At 36.3% G+C, this 23,403-nt stretch overlaps 1 protein-coding gene across 2 annotated transcripts in view; it reads left to right on the top strand.

Moving 5' to 3' along the window:
• DPY19L1 (dpy-19 like C-mannosyltransferase 1) overlaps positions 1 to 22,718 on the top strand; it is a 96,693-nt gene extending 73,975 nt beyond the window's left edge. The window contains exons 15-23 of one of the 2 annotated variants that reach the window (XM_059933621.1): positions 2,599 to 2,670; positions 4,615 to 4,664; positions 9,004 to 9,028; positions 9,940 to 10,059; positions 10,861 to 11,035; positions 11,867 to 11,966; positions 13,099 to 13,224; positions 19,918 to 20,099; positions 21,485 to 22,718. In XM_059933621.1, the coding sequence (XP_059789604.1) occupies positions 2,599 to 2,670; positions 4,615 to 4,664; positions 9,004 to 9,028; positions 9,940 to 10,059; positions 10,861 to 11,035; positions 11,867 to 11,966; positions 13,099 to 13,224; positions 19,918 to 20,074 (825 nt within the window). In that variant the 3' untranslated portion in view covers positions 20,075 to 20,099; positions 21,485 to 22,718. Of the gene's footprint in view, positions 1 to 2,598; positions 2,671 to 4,614; positions 4,665 to 9,003; positions 9,029 to 9,939; positions 10,060 to 10,860; positions 11,036 to 11,866; positions 11,967 to 13,098; positions 13,225 to 19,917 lie in introns of both variants that reach the window. The other variant, XM_059933620.1, reaches the window with a different exon arrangement.
• Positions 22,719 to 23,403: the final 685 nt, after the last annotated feature.

A 23,403-nucleotide genomic window follows, 5' to 3' on the forward strand; every position in this document is an offset into this window, starting at 1 on the left:
TGTTAAATATAAATGAAGCCTGAAAAATTAATTTGAGAAAAATTTCAGTGAATATTAACTTCATTATTAATGAGCATAATACAAGTGCAAAACATATATGAGAATGATTAATAGATTTGTCTGCATGTAACTTAAAACATCTGTACATTAAATATTATAAAAATTAAAAAGGAAATGACTAACTGGGATGATTCTTGCCATAAATATAATAAATGAAACTAGAGATTAATATAATTAGTATAGAAGCTTGTTCAAATCAATAAAAAAAGGTTGCCAAGGGCTCTCACCCTTTCCCAGCACCAAAAACACATCCCCCCTCCGTCCTCCCCCCCCACATATGCAGAAATGGGCAAAGGATGTGAACATACAATCCATCCGGGAGGAAATGCTGATAACGGATTAAAATGTGAAATTCATTGTCTCCTTTATTTTTTCTCCATTTTCTAGTTTTCACAATGAGCATATGTAACTTTTATGCTTAGAATAAAATCAACAATTACAAGAAATATTAAAATAAAAGAACTTACAGTTCTAATAGAACACACACACACATGCATACATCTCTCACTGTGTGGTTTGATTCCTTTGCATTTGTTCTGTGCATACCCTCTCTCTGGTGTATCTTTTGGCATTGAGGAGGTTTTATAATTTTGTTTCCTTTATATTAATACTTGTATATATTAACCTTAGTCCCTTCTGTCGGTTTCCTCCTGAGAGTTATACTGAACTTAGCTAGTCGTTTCTTGCCCCATGCCTATTCCCACCCATTTCTAATTTATTGTAATACTATAATCAGGGAGATTATTTTACTTCTTATATACTCTCCCCCTCTTACCCCGTTTTTAAGAGTCCCATTGTATCTTCATTGTCAGCACGTATAACCTCTCATACTCTTCTGTCACCTTTATATCCCCGTCATTGTCGTAGTTCTGTAGGTCATTGTTTTTATTGTACACTATGAGTTGTAGGATCGAAGAACACATTTCTTGGCTGTGTGAAGATTACTCTCCAGTGGATTCCTCAGGAAGGGCTCATGGGAGCAGTAATCCCTGAATTTTTACATGCTCAAAATATTTTATCAGTGGCTTTTATGTGTGAAGGTCAGTTTGGCTAGATACAAAATCTTTGGCTCACCTATCTTTCCTTGAGAATCCTAAATAAATTACTCTACTATCTTCTGGTCTAAAGTGTTGCTATGAAAATCTGGTGCTAATATGATTTTCTTTTTAAAAGAAATATTTAAAAAACACCTTTTAAATAAACTTCTGGAATATAATGTTAAAATTGTTTGAACTCCTTATTAAATTTTGTTAAATACTTTTAACACAGTTTTGACATACTTCCTTTTTAAGGTAAACATCTGTATCTTACTACTTTTCTTATATTTATTGTTAACTGTTATTAGCAAATGTTTAACTTTTAAAATAATAAAATAGTTTTAGGGGACTTCCCTGGCAGTCCAGTGGTTAAGACTCTGCGCTTCCACTGCAGGGGGCCTGGGTTTGATCCCTGGTTGAGGAACTAAAATCCCGCATGCCATGCAGTGTGGCCGAGAAAGTAAATAAAATTTGAAAGTTTAGATCTACAAAAAAAATAGTTTTAGTTATGATTTTTGTATAGGTTAAAACATAATTTAAAAATTACAAAATAGAAATATATTTATTTTAAAATAACATGCAAATGTTTATAAAGGTAAATAGTAAAATGAAAACATAAAAATTCTCTTTTTAATGGAATTTCTAACTCATGAAGAATGCATTTTGTATAATGAATTATGAAAATTACTTGTCTAATACAGAATAGTGAGAAAATTGGACTAAGGAGAGGGAAATCAGAAAATGCTACTTACTGTATACTTTGTTGAATTAAAATGTACCAGCATTTTTAATATGGTTGAAGCTAGATTTCTCTTTATAAACATATTGGGGAAAGCATACATCATTTTACTTAATGATGTAAGATTATTTTTGTGAGGGAAAGTGTTGGTAATAAGCAAATCAATTGCAATTTAGAAATTTCAAGCCCAGGATTGTTTAAGACTGTGATCTCAAATTATCGAGAGGTGTATAGAATTACAATGTGTGGGGCTTTTTAGTAAAAAAAACTTTTCTGTAGTTTTTTATCTGTTACCAAAGAAAACGTAAAAATGTTTTTATTCCTCTTATAAACATTGGTCATTATTGTGTGTGCGTGTGTGTATCTGGAGATAATGGTTATGATTTTTATCCCAGATAAAATGCACAGTAAAGCTCATGCCATTTAAAGGAGTTCTGCTGACCCTAGGTGAATAATAAGTTATGCTCTCTAGTTAGAAAAGTAGTGTGCAAAAGTGAGCAGTAGTCTTTCTAGTCATGTTTTACTCTTACAAGTGTTTGGGAACTGTATTTGTTAGTGTTTTCAACTCAACATTTTGGGGAAGTTCGTTTCTATGGAAATGCATCTTCATTTTTACGATGGGAGTCAGTGGGTAGATTGGACCCTAGATGGGTGAATGCTCATGTTTCTTTACTAACATGTTTTAAAATTCACTTGGATCATGATTTGAAATTTCATTTGAAATAATACTTTCTTCTAACGAAACATCTCTTTGAATTACAGACTCCACTGAGGTATACAAAGACATTATTGCTTCCAGTTGTTCTTGTCGTGTTTATTGCAATCATTAGAAAGGTAGGTCTGTCACTTAAGAGCACTTTCTCATAATAGAACATTTTCTTATTTCTTCATAGTAGTTACATATACTAGGCTACATGTTAATCTAATGCAATATTTTATATAGATTTATTGAAACACATTCTGTATTTTCTTACTAATAGCCTTTGATGAACATTTATAAGCCTTAAAAACGTTGTGCTGGTTGCCAGCATAAAGTAGACCTAGGGAAAGCATGCTCAAGTTTTGATAGTCATGTATTTTGAACGATAGGGTCAGAGGAACCATATTGACCCAGATACAATTGTTTTTGCTTATGTAAATTATTACTGACTCACTTTTAACTTTTATGTAATATTTCCTTAAAATATTTATATGCCTTTCTAAGTCATTTGTGCAGTATTCATTAACTTCTGGATAGAGTTTATTATTAATCAAAAGGAAAAAATAGAATATTAACTGTATTACTAAACTTGATAAAATAGACTCCCAAGTTGACTTTGATAATGAAATTTTAAGTCCAGATATAAATCAGGCCAGGGAAGTTCCAATCTTCAGTAAAGAGTGATGTAATAGTCCCTCTTTTTTTCTTTTAAGAGTTGGTGAACTCTGTAACTACAGGTGTTTTAAGACAATGAATTGGGGTTAGTCTGTAATCAAAATGATAGACCCTTAAAGTTTTCTGATTTGTAGCTATTATTTTTGTGTTAGTACAATGTCATATATTTGTAGAATATTCTGTACTATAATTATTATTTACGTCATATATTTATAATCTCCCAAAACATTTCATATACCTTATTTCAATTGGTTCTTCAACAGCATTGTGGGGTACACAGATATTATTATTTCCATTTTGACAAATGCAAAATTGGAAGGTCAGAGAGGTTATTACCAGCCTTACATCATGTCTGTTAAAAAAGCAAGGGAAGAGTGAGAATCAGACTGTACCTTTACCCCCCCTCATTGGGCGTTGTATAGTATTCAGCTTTGTAGTCTCACAGCCCTTTTTAAATCTTGTCAGTTTATGGTTAGTCATTTTCTGCTGTGTGCCAGGCTCTGTGCTCTTTGCTTCCTTTGCTTTCTTTATGTGGGTGGGCACCCACTAGGTAATAAAAAAATACTAGATGTTGGCAATCCAGAATGTATGAAAAAGATAGCAACCTGGATGGCTAGAGATGATGAAAATGACTAGATTGGGGTCAAAGAAAGTGGGATGTTTGATGTCAAGAAGAAAGACTTAAATGGAAAGAGGATAATTCTTTTCAAAGACTTAAAAGGCTACCACTTGGAAATAAGATTATACTCATTTTGGCTCCTTAATATTATGGCCAATTCTAGGAGTCAGAGCTTTTGACCAGCATTGATCTGGACTGATTAGGAAAGTGTTATAGGTTTAATCAGCAGCTAGGTGGTTCTTCCAAGGGCTGAATTAAAACCTATCAGGCAATGTCACAGAGGACATCCACACTGGGGACAGGATTTCAGATTAGATGACCTCCCAGTGACTGCTAAATATGAAAGCACAGTGTTTAGTTAGTTGTGCTTATCAGTCCCTGAGCCAGTTCTCCAGTTATGTGTGTCTATAATTAAGGAGAGGCATTGCCAACAACGTGGGCATGGTGGAATTCACTTAAAGGTGAATCGGAAGCCAAAAGGTCAAGTTTCAAGACCCTTCTTAGTTATTGCCCACCTTTAGGGAGATCATTTAATCTGAGCCTGTTGCTCATTTTTAAAATGAGGATAATAAAACTTATCTGAACAGGGTTGGACATAGATATGATGGAGTACTGTACAAATGTGAGATTTTGTTGTTGTAATTACTATTTTCTGAATTACTTCTTATCTCCATACTTCTGTATTTTTAAGTAAGTAAAAGTTTGAAAGTTTAGAAGATACGTTATTTGAAATTTTCTTTCTCCCAATACAGCTGTTATAAAATGTTTAAAAATCTATTTGCAGATTATTAGTGACATGTGGGGTGTCTTAACTAAACAACAAACACATATAAGGTAAATATGCCATTAATGATTTTGTTGCCTCCTCTGTTTATTAAGTAGTTATTTACAGTGTATTAATTTTATAGTTACATGTTGTACACTCAACATTTGTTAATTGGTGTTTCGATTGTTGCCATCCCCCTTCTCCGCTTTTCTCATTATTCCGCATTTGTGCAGAGCTCAGCATATCACTTGTTCATTCCCCAAATCCCATCCAGTATGATCTGACTGTAGCCCTATACTAATCTATACTTGAAGGATACAGCTTTGTGCTTCAGTTTGGCAGGGAAAACAAATTATTCTGTTGATGGTTTCAGGACCAATGGACAGCTTTTTGAGAGAAGAGCAGGGAAATGTAAAAGTGGACCCATACCTCATTCTTACATAAAATAAATTCCAGATGGAGCAAAGATTTAAATATAGAAAAAAAATATGAAACTCCCAAATAAACCAAGAGATTATTTTTTATAATTTTAGGGTTAGAGAGGCCTTGTTAAGTATGACATAAAGCCTATAAGCTAGAAAGAAAGATTGACAAGGTTGACCAGATAAATTATTTGGTTTGGTAAAATACTGTAAGCACTGTTCAAAGAAAAATACAACTTGGGGAAAATAGTTGCAAATTATAACAAGGGCCTAATGACCATCATACATAAAGAACTGCTATAAATTAATAAGAAAAATACTAAAAACCCATTTGAAAAATGAGTGAAAGACTCAAATGGGCAATTGAGAAAAAAAAAAAATTCCCATTTTCCCTTTTCCGCTACACTGATGTCCCACAGATCTCCTTTCTGCTCTTTGACCATGACAAGTAGTTTCCTGCCTCTGCAGTTTTGCAGTGGTTGTACCCTAAGTCCGTAATTGTGCCTCCTGCTTTCCGCAGCCTGGCTTGGCGTGACTCACTCCTTTAATCTTTGCTTAAATGCCACCTCCTTCAAGAAGCCTTTCCTGACCATCATTTCTGAGTAGATCCCTTGTCTCGTTGCTTGTTATTCCCCACCATCACACCCTTTTTCTTTCTCTCGGCATTTGTCACCATGTGTGCTTACATACTGATGTGTTGCCTGTATCTCCTGAAGGGGGATGGGGTCATTTCTGTTCAGTTCAATGGTTTATATGCAGTGCCTGGCACATAGGAAAGAATAGCAGTTGAGTGAGTAAAGACTTATGCATGACTTATAGATACATGAAAAAGTGCTCCATCCCATGGTAAAGATAAAAGTGAAAGCCTTTTTACTTATCAAGTTTGTAAAAATTAATAATACCCAGTGCTTGCAAGCGTGGGAGGAAGTGGGTGGAAGGGCAGTTAGTCAATACAAGCAAAACTTACAGTGGGCCTCTCCTTTAACTCTGCAGTTTCACCACTGCAAACGTGTCCCCTAGAAATGCTCACGGAAATGCAGGGGTAATGGTACAGAGATGCCCACTGTGGTGGTGTATGTAATGTGGAAAATGAGAACAACCAAAATATCCACTAGTATGGGATTGGTTTACTTATGACCCAGTCATAAAGTAGAATTTCTTTATGGAAATATTTCATCATACATCCTTGAATTAAAAAATTACAAGACATATAAATGATGATTACACTTTTGTTTAAAATATGAAGATTTTGTATGTGTATTTGTACATAGGAGGGATGTGGAAGGATAAAACTTGTAACTGTTAGGAGCATGGGATTAGAGGATGGAGCCAAGGAAGTTTTAATTCTAATTTCATTCTTTTGTGGGATTTTTTGGGGGAGTAGAGATTGTTGAATTTGTGTGTCTATATATTTTCTTTTGTAACACACAGCCTTATATATTGTTCTTTCACCTCCAACCAGTGATAAATTATTGCATGCACTCTTGAGACGATCCTTGTTCTCGTTTAGAAACAATTCACTGTAACTGTGCCCTTACTTCTGCCTGATGCCTTTGAGGGCCAGGGAAAAGAAAAAAGCTTCTGGTATATAATGCCAAGATTTCTCTTCAATTGAGATGAAATTTTTTTAAGAGCTCAGAAAGGGGCTACCGTTATAACTATAGTATGCACCTCTGGAAGAGAAAGGTGGAACTTTTCGCAGAAACAAAACAGTCTTTTCAATAATTCAGCTGTAGAAGTAACTATAGAAAAGCACTGAGCTTCATGGGGTTCTCATTTCAGGTAGGATCAGAGCTTTTTGGAAAGGAGAATGGCACATCAACGTTTCATTTTGCATAAGTACCAAAGTCATATGCCAATGTAAAAAGGGGAGAGGTAGGACATAACGTTTTAATTCTCAAGATGTGAGTATCAGTATCTCCTTTATTCAGGGAGCTAGGGGGTAAAGTAGGATAGAGACAGCATGATGAAGTAGAAAATATATTGACTCTGAAACCAGTCAATATATAGACCTGGCTTCGCCTCTTACTAGCTCTGTGACCTGTTTTCCTTAGCTGTCAGTTAGAATAATAAATAGTTGTAAAATCAGAGTTAAGGGAATGTAATGATCATATTAACATTTTAGGTGCTCGATAAATGGTAACTGATAATTTTTACTTGGCATGACAAAAGAATAAAGGAGGATCCATTTCACTTCCTTCATTTGCCCAGTAATTTTACTGTTTGCTACCACATCAATATATTTGAAAGCAAGTCCTCAAATCAGATTGTGTGCTACCTAGTTTAGGGGTTAATTGAATCATTTGCTCATTCATTCAAAAAAAAAGATTGAACTCTATGTGCTAGGCGTTGTTTTCTAGGTCTTGGAAATATATCAGTGTTTAGGATAGAGAAGGTATGTGTTATCAAGTCGCACATTTGTGTCTCTGATCCAGACTTCTCCCTTGAACTCCAGATTTATACATACGATTCCCTGTTTGTCATTTCTACTTGGGTGTCTAATGAGAATCTTAAACTTTGCGAACACAGTACTGAGCCTCAGAATGTGCTTCCCTGTCAGTACCCTTCTCCTGGATCTCCCTCATCTCATTCTCCTCCTCACTCCCTCTTCTCCCTAATCATGCTGTCTTTGCTGTTAGCCTGTCAGGGAGCCTGCTACCATGAGGCTTTGCCATGTCTGTTCTCTCTGCCTGAAGTGTTCTTCTTCCCTGAGGGATCCTCAGGCTCAAACTCTCAGCTCCTTCAGGCTTTGCTCAGATGTCACTCAGTTGGTGACCACACTGATAATATATGCCATCCCAGCCAGCCAGCACTCCCTGCATCTTCTACCCTGTTTCCTTTTTTCCCCACGGTATTTATCGCCATGTGATGTATGTTTATTTGCTTTTTGTTTGTCTCCTTCAACTTATATGTAAACTCTGTGAGGGCACGGATCTTTTTCCATCTTGTTTACTGCTCAGGGCTCAATGAAATTGAGTGGATGGATGGATTTGTACCTGGTCCTCCTGAAGGGTTCATTTTAGTAAGGAGAGACATATGATAATCAAATAAACCAATAAGTGAAAACTGTGTTTTCTGTGAGAAGATAAAACAGGGAAATGGAGTGGGAGTGATCAAGGTAAGGGGCACTGAATATGGGAGTCAAAGGCAGCTCTTTGATGTTTTAAGGCATAAAATTAGTCTAGTATGACTGGAGCACAGTGATCAAGAGGGAACCTGGTAGAAGATGAGTTTCCAGGATGGCAGGTGGGGAACCAGATTAGGAGGACTATGTGTAGCATGGTAAGGATTTGAGAGTTTACTTTAATTACAAAAATCCCCATAGCCGATTGGAAAGTTTTAAGTAAGGGAGTGGCATGTCTGGATTCCCATTTTCAAAAGGTTGCTCTCACTGCTGTGATGAGACTCAACACGGGGTCGGGGTGCGGGGAAGGGGACCGGAGTGAGATGTGGGGAGGATATATGGGCCTATAAAGATGCATCCTTTCTTAGGAAATTAAAACTGTCAAGCAAAGGTAAAGCTGGCATTATGTGGCTATTTTTGTATTCCAGAGCTGCTGCTGAAAAAAAGTCTTGTGTGTGGCTTCCTAAATTGTCTCTAAAGCAGCTAGAATTTACGGGGGAGCTGAGGGACTGCTGGGGACAGGAAGTAGGGGTATGGGACTGTGAGGGCTGCAGAGTTTCTTTTCACTCCCTGCTTTGCCAGGTTATATTACCAGTGAGGTATCTGATACACAGCCAGCACGCCTTGTTGGCCTAATAAATATCCGTGTAGTCAGATATGTGGGATATGCAAAATAAACTGTTTTAAAAGACTGTAGCACCAGTTTTGGTTTATAACTTTCAGTTATTTTGATTTACATGTATGTGTCCTGAGGGAATATTACAGAAGTTGTAAAACTCATATTTGTAAGATAAAAATGTGCATGATTGAAGTAAGTGCTTCAGTAGTGATTCAATGATAGTATTTCTTTTTCCATTTCAGAAAACACCAATTTGATCATGGAGAGGTAAAGACTTAATATTACCAAAATTTGCCTTGTTTTAATGTTTGTATGTATTCGGATTTTTCTTTCTCGTTCCATTTTCTAACTTTATTGGTAAGTCACTAATCATCTTCAAAATAGGCCTGTATGTGTTTTTACGAGAATACTACAAACATGACCATTCATTTGTTAGAGCAATTAGGTAGGAAACTCATTTGGTCGGCCCTGATCACCCTCAAGGTAATAGCAGTTCATTGCTGGAGACCATTTAGACACGTATGCAGAGTGTCTTTCGCATGATTAGGGATCCCTTTTTTCTCTGCTCACCTTGCCCTGAGGCCTCAGAGATGGGACTGGTTGCTATTCACATCTCCTGGAGATTCAGCCTGGTTTTTTTTTTTTTAATTGAGGTATAATTGACATATAATATTATATTAGTTTCAGATGTACAACGTAATGACTTGAATTTGTATATATTGTGAAATGATCACCATGATAAGTCTAGTTAACATCCGTTACCATACATAGTTACTCAAAATTTTTTTTTTTTTCTTGTGAAGAGGACTTTTAAGATCTACTGTCTCAGCAACAGCGTGGTGACTATAGTTCATGATACTGTACTTCATATTTCCATCTGGTTCAGAAATGTGGGCTTTATTAACCCCAGGCTTGATTCTGAGCAGAATTATAGGACCACTTCCCTGAGGGACTTTATAATTTTAGCCCTCTAATAAAAGGGACAAGTTTGAAAGTGAATTTTAAGACTTTCAAAAATCAAACTGTTGATTATAATATTAAATATTATTAAATATTATTTCAGAAATCAAAATATTGTTACTAAGAAAAAGTACCCTTTTCTATATATTCACCAATTTAACAATATATTCTTAAACTTCACAAATAGTAGGAGTAAAAATATTTTCTCTTTCTTTCAGCTGGTTTATCATGCATTGCAACTGTTAGCATACACAGTCCTTGGTGTTTTAATTATGAGACTAAAACTCTTTTTGACGCCACACATGTGCGTTATGGCTTCCTTGATCTGCTCAAGACAGGTGAGATGATTGTTATGTTGGCATTATAGCTGCTATGATAATTTTACCCCAGCCTTTGTTATTGAGTGTCCCTAAAATAATATTAAATTACCCAAAATTCTTTAAATTGTTTATAATTAAAGTTCTTCATGGTTTTGTACTAATCTTTCCTAAGAGGTAAGGGCCAAAGCAGATCCCTTATCCTTTTAACTTCTAAAATAGTCCTTGGTGTACAACAAACACTCATTCAGTGCAGGCTGAATTCATGAATGATAACTACAGATGTTGATAGGAAAGCAGTGATCGCACAGGGGCCCACACTCAGAAGGACTCTGCACCTAGATTGATGCTCTGCTGTGGCTGTTTTGAACTTCTTAAAAAATGTCAGACAAGGAACCCACATTTTTTTTTTTTTTTTTGACTGCACCACGTGGTATGTGGGGTCTTAGTTCTTGACCAGGGATTGAACCCGTGCCCCCTGCAGTGGAAGCATGGAGTCTTAACCACTGGACTGCCAGGAAAGTCCCAAGGAACCCACATTTTTATTTTGCACTGAGTCTGGCAAATTATGTAGGTAGGCCTGGCCGTACCCGAATCTGAGAGTAGAGCAAGTTGACGGAAGAGTTTCTTAAATCATGTCCCACCTATATTAGGCTAATGGTAGAATTGTTTTGATCCCTCAGGTTATTGTTTCTGGAACTTTTCCTTAGAATTATTAGTCCTGTATCTGGGATTCTAGCAGAGACTGTATTCTTCTCTGGGAAGTTGGATGCAGGCTGGTTTGTACTAACAATTGTCAATGTATTCTTAATTTGGTTTCAGCTATTTGGATGGCTCTTTTGCAAAGTACATCCTGGTGCTGTTGTTTTTGCTGTGTTAGCAGCCATGTCGATACAAGGTTCAGCAAATCTGCAAACCCAGTGGAATATTGTAGGGGAGTTCAGCAATTTGCCGCAAGAAGAACTTATAGAATGGATTAAATATAGCACTAAACCAGGTAAAAAAAGGTCATATTATTTAGCTGTGGTTTTCCCTACAGTTTTATGTACAACTGCACAATCCTCAACCCAAGTTACTTCCAATGGTTTTACTTCCAGGAAAACTGTGGTTTTCCCTACAGTTTTATGTACAACTGCACAATCCTCAACCCAAGTTACTTTCAGTCTTTCTAAGCAGTCCTGCTTCTAGATTATCCAGAAAGAGAGAGATGTCAGTCTTGCTTATGTAGTTTGCAAAGGAAATGTTACATGTATTTTCTTAGTAATTTATTTCTCTATTTTACATAAATTCTAATTTTTTTCAAAGTATATCCAAAGTTTTGCATGGCACATTTTAAAATAATTTATGTTATGCTTATTTTCCTAATTAATTTTTAATCTTAGCCCTTCACATTCCTTCTTGAAATGAACTCATGGAATGTGATATTTTATTCATGTATAGAAAGAGAGGTTTTTGTTGTCATCTGAGTATCAAGTGACTGAATATTAAATCATCTTCCAGAATTCCTAGGTGCTATAAAACTTCCCTAGTCATTTGTTACTTCTTTCCTAGAAGGAGGAAAAGACATTAAAAACAAACAAAAGAAACGGAAATCCTCAATGATGAGACATACAATGAGGCTTTATCTTCCAAGGAAAATAGTTTATCCAGGCTTGGTTGCTGACCACCATTTTATTAGCTACCTGACTTCATTCTGGTTCTGTCATTGAATCTTTATCATGATTCGGGCCTCAGCTTTTTCACCTGGGAAGTAACTGAGTTGACCAGAAGGAGACCCCTTGTCATGCTCACCAGGTGTCTTCCTGAGACCTTCCTTCCTGCTTTGCAGATGCAGTGTTTGCAGGTGCCATGCCCACAATGGCAAGTGTTAAACTCTCCGCACTTCGACCCATTGTGAATCATCCACATTATGAAGATGCAGGTTTGAGGTTAGTACACAAATATCACATTGTTGAAAACAAATTTTTCTTACAAATAGTGAGTGAGGGAACCAGCAAAATAATGAGAAGTGTTTCAAAAGGATATGGTGAACTGGGGTTTATAGAGTTTGGGGACAAAGAATGCTGAAATAAGATGGCTAAGTTCAATACAAACTGTTAAGGCCCCATAGGACAATAAAACTACAGTCTTTGGGGTTATCTTCTCTCCTAGGCAGCAAAAAGAAATCACCCCATGTCTGTTTTATACAGGTTACAGGGCTCCAGACACCCAGGTCCTTATTAGCTATCATCACCTTTAAGTTCCCCAGAAGATTCACTAGTCTATAGTTTTTATTAAGGTTTTCTTATAGGCTATTTTTCTTGAATTCTGAGGAGTCAGTTGAGATGGAATCCCATTCAAAGAGGGTTTTTTTCTGATTTTCACCAATATAGCCTACTAGAATGATCTTGTTTTTTGGGGTTTTTTTACTATTTTTTCATAAGCTAGAGTGTTGTGTTCTCTTTGTAAAGGAAATAGATTTAATTTTCATGCAATTTCTAGGTTGGTCAGCTAGTCATTTCCTAAGTGACTGGTGAATCCTTATTAATATTTTGTGTAACAACGAGACATACCTTTTATAAATAAAAAGCTTTTTCATTAAAAAATCAATTTTAGCAAACTAATTTCCAGAGCAATTGTGTTGAATAAGTTTAATTTTTTGTATTTTGTTTTTTATTAAATTAGGAATAAAATGGAGAGCCATTTAATGCTAATTGTTTGTTCTCAAAGTTAGGACTGTTGTACCTTTAAAGTAGTCCTGTAGTTGTGTCTGTGTAGCTCATACTCTTATTTGTGATAGAGTGATGGAAAATTTAAAACAAAAACAAGCACTCAAACAAACCAAAAGACTAAGTTTGGAAATGAAGGGATTCATTAAACTGAACTTTTTCTCTCAGGACTCTTGTGCTTTTTTCGACTGACTTCCCCAATGCCCCTTAGCAGGAACTCCTGTGAAGAATGTTCCCTTGACCTGATTCTTCTGTAGAGTCCCTCTTCTAGCTCCATTCAGTGCTTTTGTCCAAATAGGTTGATTGCATTCTTTTGATCTTGAAAATCTTCTGCCTAATTATTTTTCTTTAGAGCCAGAACGAAAATAGTATATTCAATGTATAGTCGAAAAGCAGCTGAAGAAGTGAAGCGAGAATTGATAAAGTTACAAGTGAATTACTACGTTCTGGAAGAGTCCTGGTGTATAAGAAGATCCAAGTGAGTACTCAATACAGTATTTTATATTCATAAGACATTAAAGTTAATTCAGTTTCATGGCAAGTGCTTTACTAGTTGTATGTGTGAGATGTATATAATAGCAAAGTATAAGCAGAAAAAACTTTTTTGATAATTATTTGGAGTTTTTTCTTTTCTAGTCATTTTAAACATCTATTTATTTTTATAATGATTTACATGTGCACATTACCTTAAAGGTATTGGCACTTACTGTTAATTTCCCAAATTGTTCATATTTGCCTTTGATGTTTTTTTGAGAAACTTTTATTTAAAGTTGGATGTATTTTCTTTCAAAAGACTTGTGGAGTCTGAAACCAAATAATGGAGAGTCTCATTATAATGAAGTCAGGCAGCTTTGTCCATACCACATCTCTGCACCATACCATATCCTGTGATAGATGGGACCCCCCTCCCAGCATCAACTCAGAGTGAACTTCTTTCTTTCTGTTTTGCATCTTATTTGAGTGGGAAAATAATTAACCTTAAGGTGACCCATATTCTCTTGGGTTTATAGTTTTAAAAAGTATCTATTTCCACAGAGAAGTTCACTAAGCAGAGTAGAGCAATAAGAGTAAGATTTTAAAAGCAAATGTGAATTCTAAAGTTGACTGTTTAGAAATGTTACACTTGGGTGACTAGACAGCAGATGATAGCTTGCTATTAAAATACCAGAGCATTCACCCCATGAGGAATACAGAAAGGAATAGTTTTATCAGAAATCAAGGATATTTTATGGAATACTATTATTTTTAAAATTCTCACTACTCTTTAAGTAAACAGAAGTCTCCAGGAGATTGCTGTATCTGTGGCTTAATCATACTCATTTACCATGTATTTCAACAATACACAAGGGTGTTAAGATGAAATGATTAAACATTGACTTAGGAGTAAAAATAGTTCAGTGACACAGTACCTATCAAGCATTGCCCACAAGGAAACTCAAATAAATTTTTATTGTTGAATGATTTTCCATTGAATATGTCACAGGTGATTTGAATTTAATCAGGATCTACAGAAAATGTTATTGAGTCATAATTTAGAAAACACTTTAAGTCTTTATGAACGTAAGAATATATGTCAAACTTATATACATAACCTTTAACTTTGTTATATAAATTTAGGACAAAAAGTCATAAGCATCTCTCATAATAATTTGATGAAGACACTGTAATAAATGAATGGTGGGCTGACATTTGCAGTCAGAAGGACTCAGTTTTTTGGCAGAGATTTCCACCAGCATTGGGATCTTCTTTACTGCCTTAGGGTTTACTCTCCGACTCTCCAGTTCAGTGATGCCAGCCTGAAACACCTGTAGGTTACTGGAACATAAAAATTATTTCGTGACCTTTTTTCCCCAAGCTAATTATGAACCTTGATTGAAGTTTCTTCATTTTTTCCTATACTCCTGCATAGTGTTTTGAATATGTGGAAATTGCAGAGGCTAAGGTGCTTCATTCTGAAAAAAAAAAAAAAAAAAAAAAAGGGACTTCCCTGGTGGCGCAGTGGTTAAGAATCCGCCTGCCAGTGCAGGGGACATGGGTTCAATCCCTGGTCCGGGAAGATACACATGACGTGGAGCAACTAAGGCCGTTGATGTTGATGGAGCTAAGATGTTGATGGAGCTCCTTGGATTTGCATAGTTGTAGCAGTCTCATGTTCTGATGGGCAGAGCACTGGCTTTTGTACACAAGAAAGGATCAAAAGACAAATTTAGGAAGTATGGTAATAAATCTTACATGCTAAACAAAGTCAGCAGTAAATTAACTGGCTTCTGATCATCTCCATTTCGAGCTCACTTACAGGCTTTAAGACTGAGAGTCGAGAGGGGTGGAGGTGTGTGCCGGCTTCCCCCACTCTGGACCTTGACTTGCCCTTGTTGTATTTGTTGCAGTAGGAGTGGGGAGGGAGGAAGCTGAAGAAGTGGCTTCCTCTCATCTGGTTTCCCTGCTCAGTTACTGAAAGAACACTATCTACTGCAGGATTATAAGTCTCAGGAAATCTTAGAGAGGTGCACTCTGCTTAAAGCTGGAGACAGAACACAGCTGTGCTTTCTGTCCTGACAGGGAAGCAGGTGGAGGGCTCAAACAGAAGAGGAAAGGGAAGAAGGACTAATACTTAGCACATACCTTTGCAGTAGGAAGAACTGAGTTTCTGGCCAGAGAGCTCTCTACCAGAATCGGGATCTTCTTTATTCCCTTGGCCCTCACTCTCCAATTCTGTCTGTTATGCCAGCGTGAGACCAGCTGTATGTTACTGGAAAAGAAAGATATGGCAGAACAGGGGGAGCAAGTAGGGGGATTCAAATAGGAGAAGAAAGGGAAGAGGGACTAATATCTATCTGGAGCTTAAACTGTGCTCGGCACCTTGGTGGGCACTGTATTTATGTGCTGTCATTTACAAAGTGGCTTAATTGTATGCTTGATTATTCCTTAAATACTTGATACCCTGTGTTCAAATACAAGTAGGAAAATATACTCAAATGCAAGTTGTAGATGAGTTTTTAATTAACACCTTTTTTATTCTCAGTTCTCTGCTCTCTTTCTCATTAATTCCCATAATAGAGTTGACATAAAATTAAAATACGTGAATTCAGAAGAAAATTATTCAGATTTTCACTAATGCCATTTTAAAGATGTAGCTGGCTGGCCTGGGGAAACTTCAGAAAACTCAGAAAAGGACTAAAGAATGTTAGACAGAGCTCACAAAGGCAACTCTTTGCCTTCTTCTTTTCCTGAAAGCAGTTGAACTCAGTAGCTGGTATTTCATGTATGTTTTACTCTCTACTATCATTGGCCTGCAGTGTAATAACAGTTTGGCCTTAGTATGTGTGAGAAAATTAAAACGTAGAAAACCCAAGTTCAGTCATATTTTCGTACATTGGTAGAATCTAGTGTCGGCAAGGGTGTGCAAAAAAGTGTGCACTGAACACTCTTTGCAGGAACACTCACTGGTAATACCTTTTTGGGAGATAATTTGATAGAAACAAAGTGAAAATTGTATAGCCTGTTGACATAGTGATAGTGCTGCTTTTAGAAGTTTAGTTTACAGAAAAATATGGGCATAAAATTGTTTATATCAGCATTGTTTTATAATGACAAAATGAGAAACAATTAAAATATCCATCCATAAAAGAGTGGTTAAATAATACATAGAAGTACTAGCATCTATGAAAAAGAATAAAGTAGGTCTTTATGAAATGCAACAATGACCACTTTTTATTGCTAAGTGAGGAGTCCCAGGTTAATCTTGTTTTTGTAAAAGCAACCCAGGAGCATCTGTGAATATAAATATGCCTGTGCCTATGTTTTTGTGTGCTTGTATGTCTGAACGTGAATAAAAAAGGTCTAGCAGCATGTATGCTGGATTGTTTATAGAAGCCACCTCTGAGAAACGGTGTTGGAGGTGACAGTGACTTTCACTTATTTATTTTGATAGGTTTATATTTTGACACATTTTGGGTGAAGGTTACCTTTAAATTAAAAATGTTATTGAAAAGGAGAAAGCATGTGCATTCCTGTCTAGTGCTTGCCTCGTGGTGGAGAGCAGGGAAGTGGGACTGCCATTGGGAATAAAAGGGACTTGTTGGAAATGGTTTTTTCTCTTATAAAGAAAAGTGAAACAACTATGACAAAACATAAGCTGTTGCAAATATCTATATAATTTTTCCTTGATTTTTCTGTTTTTTAATATTAAAAAAAAATAAACATTGTGAAATTCCTTTCACCTTTTTTGTTTTTATTGATATTTGGAAGAGTCCAAGCCAGTTGTCTTGTAAGAATGTCCCACATTTGGATTTGTCTAATTTATTCCACATGATTAGATTCAGTTTGACAAAATTTGGCAAGAATAGTACGTAGAAGGTGTGTACTTTCCATTATGTCACTTTGGTAGGTACCTGTCACTTTGTTCTATTATTGGTGATGCTAAGTTTGATCACTTGATTAAAGAATGTTCCCCAATTCTCTCCATTTTAAGGAGACAAATCTCCTTTATAATCAATAGCCTTTCACCAGGTAGTTCTTGCATCCACTTCTTATAATTCCCTGAATCAGTTATTACATTGGTGATTATAAAATAGTTAGGTAATATAGATTTGAAAGTAATATATCAGTTACTGATTAGGTGATCTTTGACGTTACTATTGTAATTGTTTTGGGGCACCATGTACTGTACCCATATAAGATGGCAAACTTGATGGGTGTGTGTGTCCTGACTGTTCCTCCAACCAGCCATTCCCCCCATCTCTCTCCCTCTCCTTGGGCCTCCCTATTCCCTGAGACACAGGCCAGTTAATAACCTTTCAGTGGTCTCTAAGTGTTCAAGTGAAAGAGTTGCATGTCTCTCACTTTAAATCAAAAGTTAGAAATGATTAAGTTTAGTAAGGAAGGCAGGTCAAAAGCCAAGATTGGCCAAAAGCTAGGTCTCTTGTGCCAAACAGTTAGCCATGTTGTGAATGCAAAGGAAAAGTTCTTGAAAGAAATTAGAAGTGCTACTCCAATGAATACATGAACGATAAGAAAGTGAAACAGCCTTATTGCTGATATGGAGAAAGTTTTAGTGGTCTGGATGGAAGATCAGACCAGTCACAACATTCCCTTAACCCAAAGCCTAATTCAGAGCAAGGCCCTAACTCTCTTCAGTTCTATGAAGGCTGAGAAGGTAAGGAAGCTGCAGAAGAAAAGTTTGAAACTATAGAGTTTGGTTCATGAGATTTAAGGAAAGAAAGCATCTCCATAACATCAAAGCGCAAGGTGAAGTGACAAGTGCTGATGTAGAAGCTGCAGCAAGTTATCCAGAAGATCTAGCTAAGATCATTAATGAAGGTGGCTACCCTAAACAACAGATTTTCAATGATGAAATAGCCTTCTGTTGGAAGAAGATGCCATCTAGGACTTTCATAGCTAGAGAGGACAAGTCAATGCCTGGCTTCAAAGCTTCAAAGAACAGGCTGACTCTCTTATTAGAGGCTAAAGCAGCTGATGACTTGAAGTTGAAGCCAGTGCTCCATTTATCGTTCTGAAAATCCTAGGGCCCTTATGAATTATGCTAAACCTGTTTTGCCTGTGCTCTATAAATGGAAAAACAGAGCCTGGATGACAGCACAACTGTTTATTTACAACATGGTTTACTGATTTTGTTAAGCCTGCTGTTGAGACCTACTGCTCGGAAAAAAGAGGTTCATTTCAAAATATGACTGCTCATTGACAATGCACCTGGTCACCCAAGAGCTCTGATGGATGTACAACAAGATTAATGTTGTTTTCATGCCTACTAATGCAACATCCATTCTGCAGCCCATGGATCAAGAGTAATTTCCATTTCCAAGTCTTATAATTTAAGAAATATACTTTATAAGGCTATAGCTGCCATAGCTAGTGATCCCTCTGATGGATCTGGGCAAAGTCAATTGAAAACCTTTTTGGAAAGGATCCACCATTCTAGAGATTCATGGGAAGAGCTCAAAGTCTCAACATTAGCAGGAGCCTGGAAGAAGCTGATTCCAGCCCTCATGGATGACTTTGAGGGGTTCGAGACATCAGTGGAGGAAGTAACTGCAGATGTGGTAGAAATAGCAAGACAACTAGAATTAGAAGTGGAGCCTGAAGATGTGACTGAATTGCTGCAATCTCATGATAAAACTAATGGATGAGGAGTTACTTCTTATGCATAAGCAAAGAAAGTAATTTTTTGAGATGGAATCTACTCCTGGTGAAGATGCTGTGAAGATTGTTAAAATGACAACAAAGGATTTAGAATATTATATAAACTCAGTTGATAAAGCAGCAGCAGGGTTTGAGAGTACTGATTCCAATTTTGAAGGAAATTCTACTGTGGGTAAAACGCTGTCAAACAGCATTGCATGCTACACAGAAATCATTCATGAAAGGAAGAGTCCATCAAGGTGGCAAACTTCATTATTGTCTTATTTTAAGAAATTGCCACGGCCACCCCAGCTGTCTGCAACCATCACCCTGATCAATCAGTAGCCATCAACATCAAGGCAAGGCCCCCCACCAGCAAAAAGATTCTGAAGCCTTATCACTGAAGACTCAGTGATGGTTAACGTTTTTTTAGGAATAAAGAATTTTTAAATTAAGGTATGTAATTCTACTGCACACTTAATAGACTTCAATATAAACAGAACTTTTATATGCACTTGGAAACTAAAAAATTCGTGTAACTCACTTTTATTGCAATGTTTGCTTTATTGTGGTGGTCTGGAACCAAACCCGCGATCTCTCGGAGGTACGCCTGTATAATGTTCTGTGTCAGTATATTACCTCTGACTACGTGCTTGATACAGTCTCTCCCTTAATCGCTTATGTCATGGGTACTTCCCATTTTACAAATGTGGAGAGTGAGACTGAGTGAACTACCCAACACCAAATTCTTGGTAAGTAGCTGAGGCAGAATTCAACTGAGATTTCTTACCCCACCACCTGAATTCATGTATATTATATGTCTCTTCTTTCTTTATAGTTACCTTCGCTGTGTTCACCTTGTTCTCAAGAGGATTTATGGTAGCCTACATAAATATAAATAACTATGATAGGATTTTTAAAAAAAAACTAAGTAGAAAAAAATGACATGAGAGCAGGAACATAAAAAGTGTGTTCCTTTATCTGCCATTATAAAATGTACATTGATTTTTAATCTGCACATTAATTTTTCTAGGCCTGGTTGCAGTATGCCTGAAATCTGGGATGTGGAAGATCCTGCTAATGCTGGGAAACCTCCCTTATGTAACCTCTTAGTAAAGGAGTCCAAGCCTCACTTCACCACTGTATTCCAGAATAGTGTTTACAAAGTCTTAGAAGTTATAGAGGAATGACCGCTGCCTACAGAGAAGTCCACCAGTAATGGTTTTCATGTTTTGCTAATAACTCATGCCTTGTTTTTAATTCAAATCCCCAAAGCTTTTATAAGTAACTGTTTTCAAATGAAAAACGTCTTATTTGGTCAATTTGAATGTCATTCTGATTGTAAAAATACTTATACGTTTATCAGTTGGTTACTATTTCAATGCATCCCTTAAAATTTGCTATGCAAATGAGTATATGCTTGTACTTGACTTAAATATTTGTCCTAAAGTGAGCAAAACTACCTGTATAAAAAATATGGTGGGTCGTGACAAGGGTGATATGAAAATATAGTCACTTTCGAACTGTTTAGGGGCTCATTTTACAGTTCGTGGACTATTGATGACACTTGCTTTTTTCTCTGCGTTTTGCTCTTGTCTTTTGAACATTTCAGCGATTATTGTAAGTTCCTCAGTCAAGTCAGCCCCTGTCATCAACTTCAGTAAGAATAGATGGGGCAGACGTGGGTATTTGCTATGTAGAACTCTGTTTGTTTCACTTCTTCACATTCTTTTGTTCTCTGTTGCTCTCGTTAATGAAGCATTTCCTGCCTGTTATTAAGCCAAGCTCTTGGACCTAGTCCTTAAGACCAAATTCCTGTTAACTACCAACCATGTGGCATTAGTGTGTGTGCGTCTGTCTGTCTGTCTGTCTTTCTCAATATTCTTTGTCAAATAAGTGCTATTTACACATTTAGTTGCTTATCAAGTACTTATTCTTGGTTTAAAAAATTTAATGACAATTGTGTATTTTTAGTATTATTCATTTTTAGTATTGTTCAAATGTTTATATTTTAATAACTTTAAACCACTTAAAATTTTTCCTGTATAATTGTAGTCTTAAGAAAAACTATTTTGAACAACCACAAATATAATACATCTAGAAACTAATGTATATTTGAGTAGACATAATTTATAGTGGAACAGTAGACTGTAGTATGTGGTAATTTTTCTTTTACTATTAAGATACAATAAAATATGACTAATTTTTTTGTCAAACAAGTAAATGAATAATGATAAGTGAATGGAGTTTTTATATTTTACTTTTAAAATTGCCTGTCTTTAATAAGACGAAGCCTTAAACCTTATGTTATAATTTTGGGTCCAAAAAACATCATTTCAGTGTGAGGAATGAATATATTCAGCCTTCCTCTTTGTTTTTTTTCTTTCCTGTTTATTTTTATTTGGAAAATTTTCCAACCTGCTTTAAATTCCTAGTATGAATTTTTGTTTCTTAGAAGTTAATTTGTGTGAAATTAGATTCTTCAAAACAGTGAATCCTCATAGTTTTGAGAAATGGTTTTAAGATTTAACGTTCTAAGCAAACCATGACTCTGGTGGACTACACGTTTAATTACACAGTGTTCTCTTTATTAACCACAGGCAGATTAACCTCATTGTGGATTGTCCTTGAGACCTGAGTCCTCAGGGATGGTTTCCGGTGCCCACTCCGGGGAGCCAGTGAAGAGCTGTTCTCTTTCTGCCTTCTCACCAGAGCCCAAGGACAAGCCTGGTCTGGGGGAAGCACTAGCTTGCTTAGAGCAGACAGCTGCCGAGACAGCCTGGGCTGAGGACTGTGCAGCCCCCATCCTGCCCCAGAACCCGCCTTTCCCAGGGAGCCTCCTTCCAGCGGAGATTGTCAGTGTCTTCAGGTGCCTGCCCCCTTTTTCTCACTTACCGGGTGACTTATTTCTTGGTCTTTTGCCAGTTTCAGAAAACAAGGAAGCATCTGGGGAGTTGTGGATTAGGAGTAGAATTTGAGCAATGATGAAGCAATGCAGAAAAATGGCAAGTGGGCACTTGAGGTCGAGGAGGATGAGAAGCACCACGGGCAGGAAGAGCGGAAGTGTGTGCTCTGCTTTATTTGCCATTGGTTCTCTCGTAAATATGTTTTGTACATCCAGCAGTTACAATTTTTTTAAAAAAATTTTACTTTTAGTTATTCTCTATTCTTCCCACCTTTCAGTAATTCCTTTCCCAGTAAGTTCACATGTAATTATTTGAAATTCTATATAGGAAAAACATTAAAATACTATTATAACTGTTTCATATGCTGGGAAAAGATAAAAGTAATCAAATTAGTTTTTTGTTTATTTTTTTCAGAAAACTCCTTTTGTAACAGTATTTATTGATGTAACTCCACCAGCAAGCTATGAGTATATTTTAGGCCAGTCAGTTTAGAACAGAGGCCTTGGGCTACACTGCACACTCAGCCTTGGTCACATCTGGTAGCAGCCGGTGCTGTAGATTTTGAATATCTTTTATGGCAGCACAGAGTAGTGGTAGGTTCGATATACATGACAAAATAGTATTAAAGCTCAGTATTTTATGCATTTTTAGCATTTAAAAATATTTTGCTTTAGTGTGAGGAAGGTTAGGATGGGCAAGGAAGTGATAAAATAGCTATTGCTATGACATAAAAAAAAACAAAGTTGGGGCAGTATTTCTATAAAAAGATAAGCCTCTAAAATTGCTTAGAAACAGCATAGTGTTAAAATAGAACAATGATATTAAGGAGAAAATGAAAGGATGTATCAGAAATAAAGTGATAATGCATAGGGGAATTGTATTTTTATGAATTTTATGCCAGTTTACATGTACTATATATGTTAAATAAAAAAGATCATGAAAAATATAGGAAGTGTTTTTTGATTGTTATTTTCATTTCCTCCTTGGCTGTGGACATGTTCAGCCTCATTCTGTAGTCAGATAACCATGAACTGGTTTGTGACAGATTGCAGTCCTGAATAAATGGGAAGGGCTAAAGGTCCATGAAACTACTTAGTCCTCTCCATCAGTGGTGGTATAGGTGTTGAGGTTCCCCATACTCTTCTTATATTTATGGCATTATACACTAACATTACTTTGTCATTTCCATCAAGGGACACAATCATTCTTTAAAGCCATATTTTGAGGTTAATTCCAGAATTGCTGAAACCTTTTTTTCATACATTAGATCTAAACCACAGTTTGGTCTCATGACATTTCCTAAATTATAGCTCCTTGTATTTGCTTGATATAAGCATCAACTTAGTTTTTTTTTGTTTGTTTGTTTTGTTTTTAATCTGCTTGGAGGAAAGACAGTTTAGCTTAATTCATGCCTGTATAATTAATTTTTTTACACAGTAACACCTTCATTCTCTGACATGTTTGAGGTCAGTTATTCTCAAATATAGTGTGCATCAGAATCACCTGGAGGGCTTGTTAAAACACAGATTGCTGCACCCCACCACAGAGGTTTCTGATTCAGTTGGCCTAAGGTGGTGCTATATGATCTGAATGTTTGTGTCCCCAAAATTCAT

The sequence above is a fragment of the Balaenoptera ricei genome, chromosome 9 (genome assembly GCF_028023285.1).
Source record: "Balaenoptera ricei isolate mBalRic1 chromosome 9, mBalRic1.hap2, whole genome shotgun sequence".
Taxonomy (NCBI): Eukaryota; Metazoa; Chordata; class Mammalia; order Artiodactyla; family Balaenopteridae; genus Balaenoptera; species Balaenoptera ricei.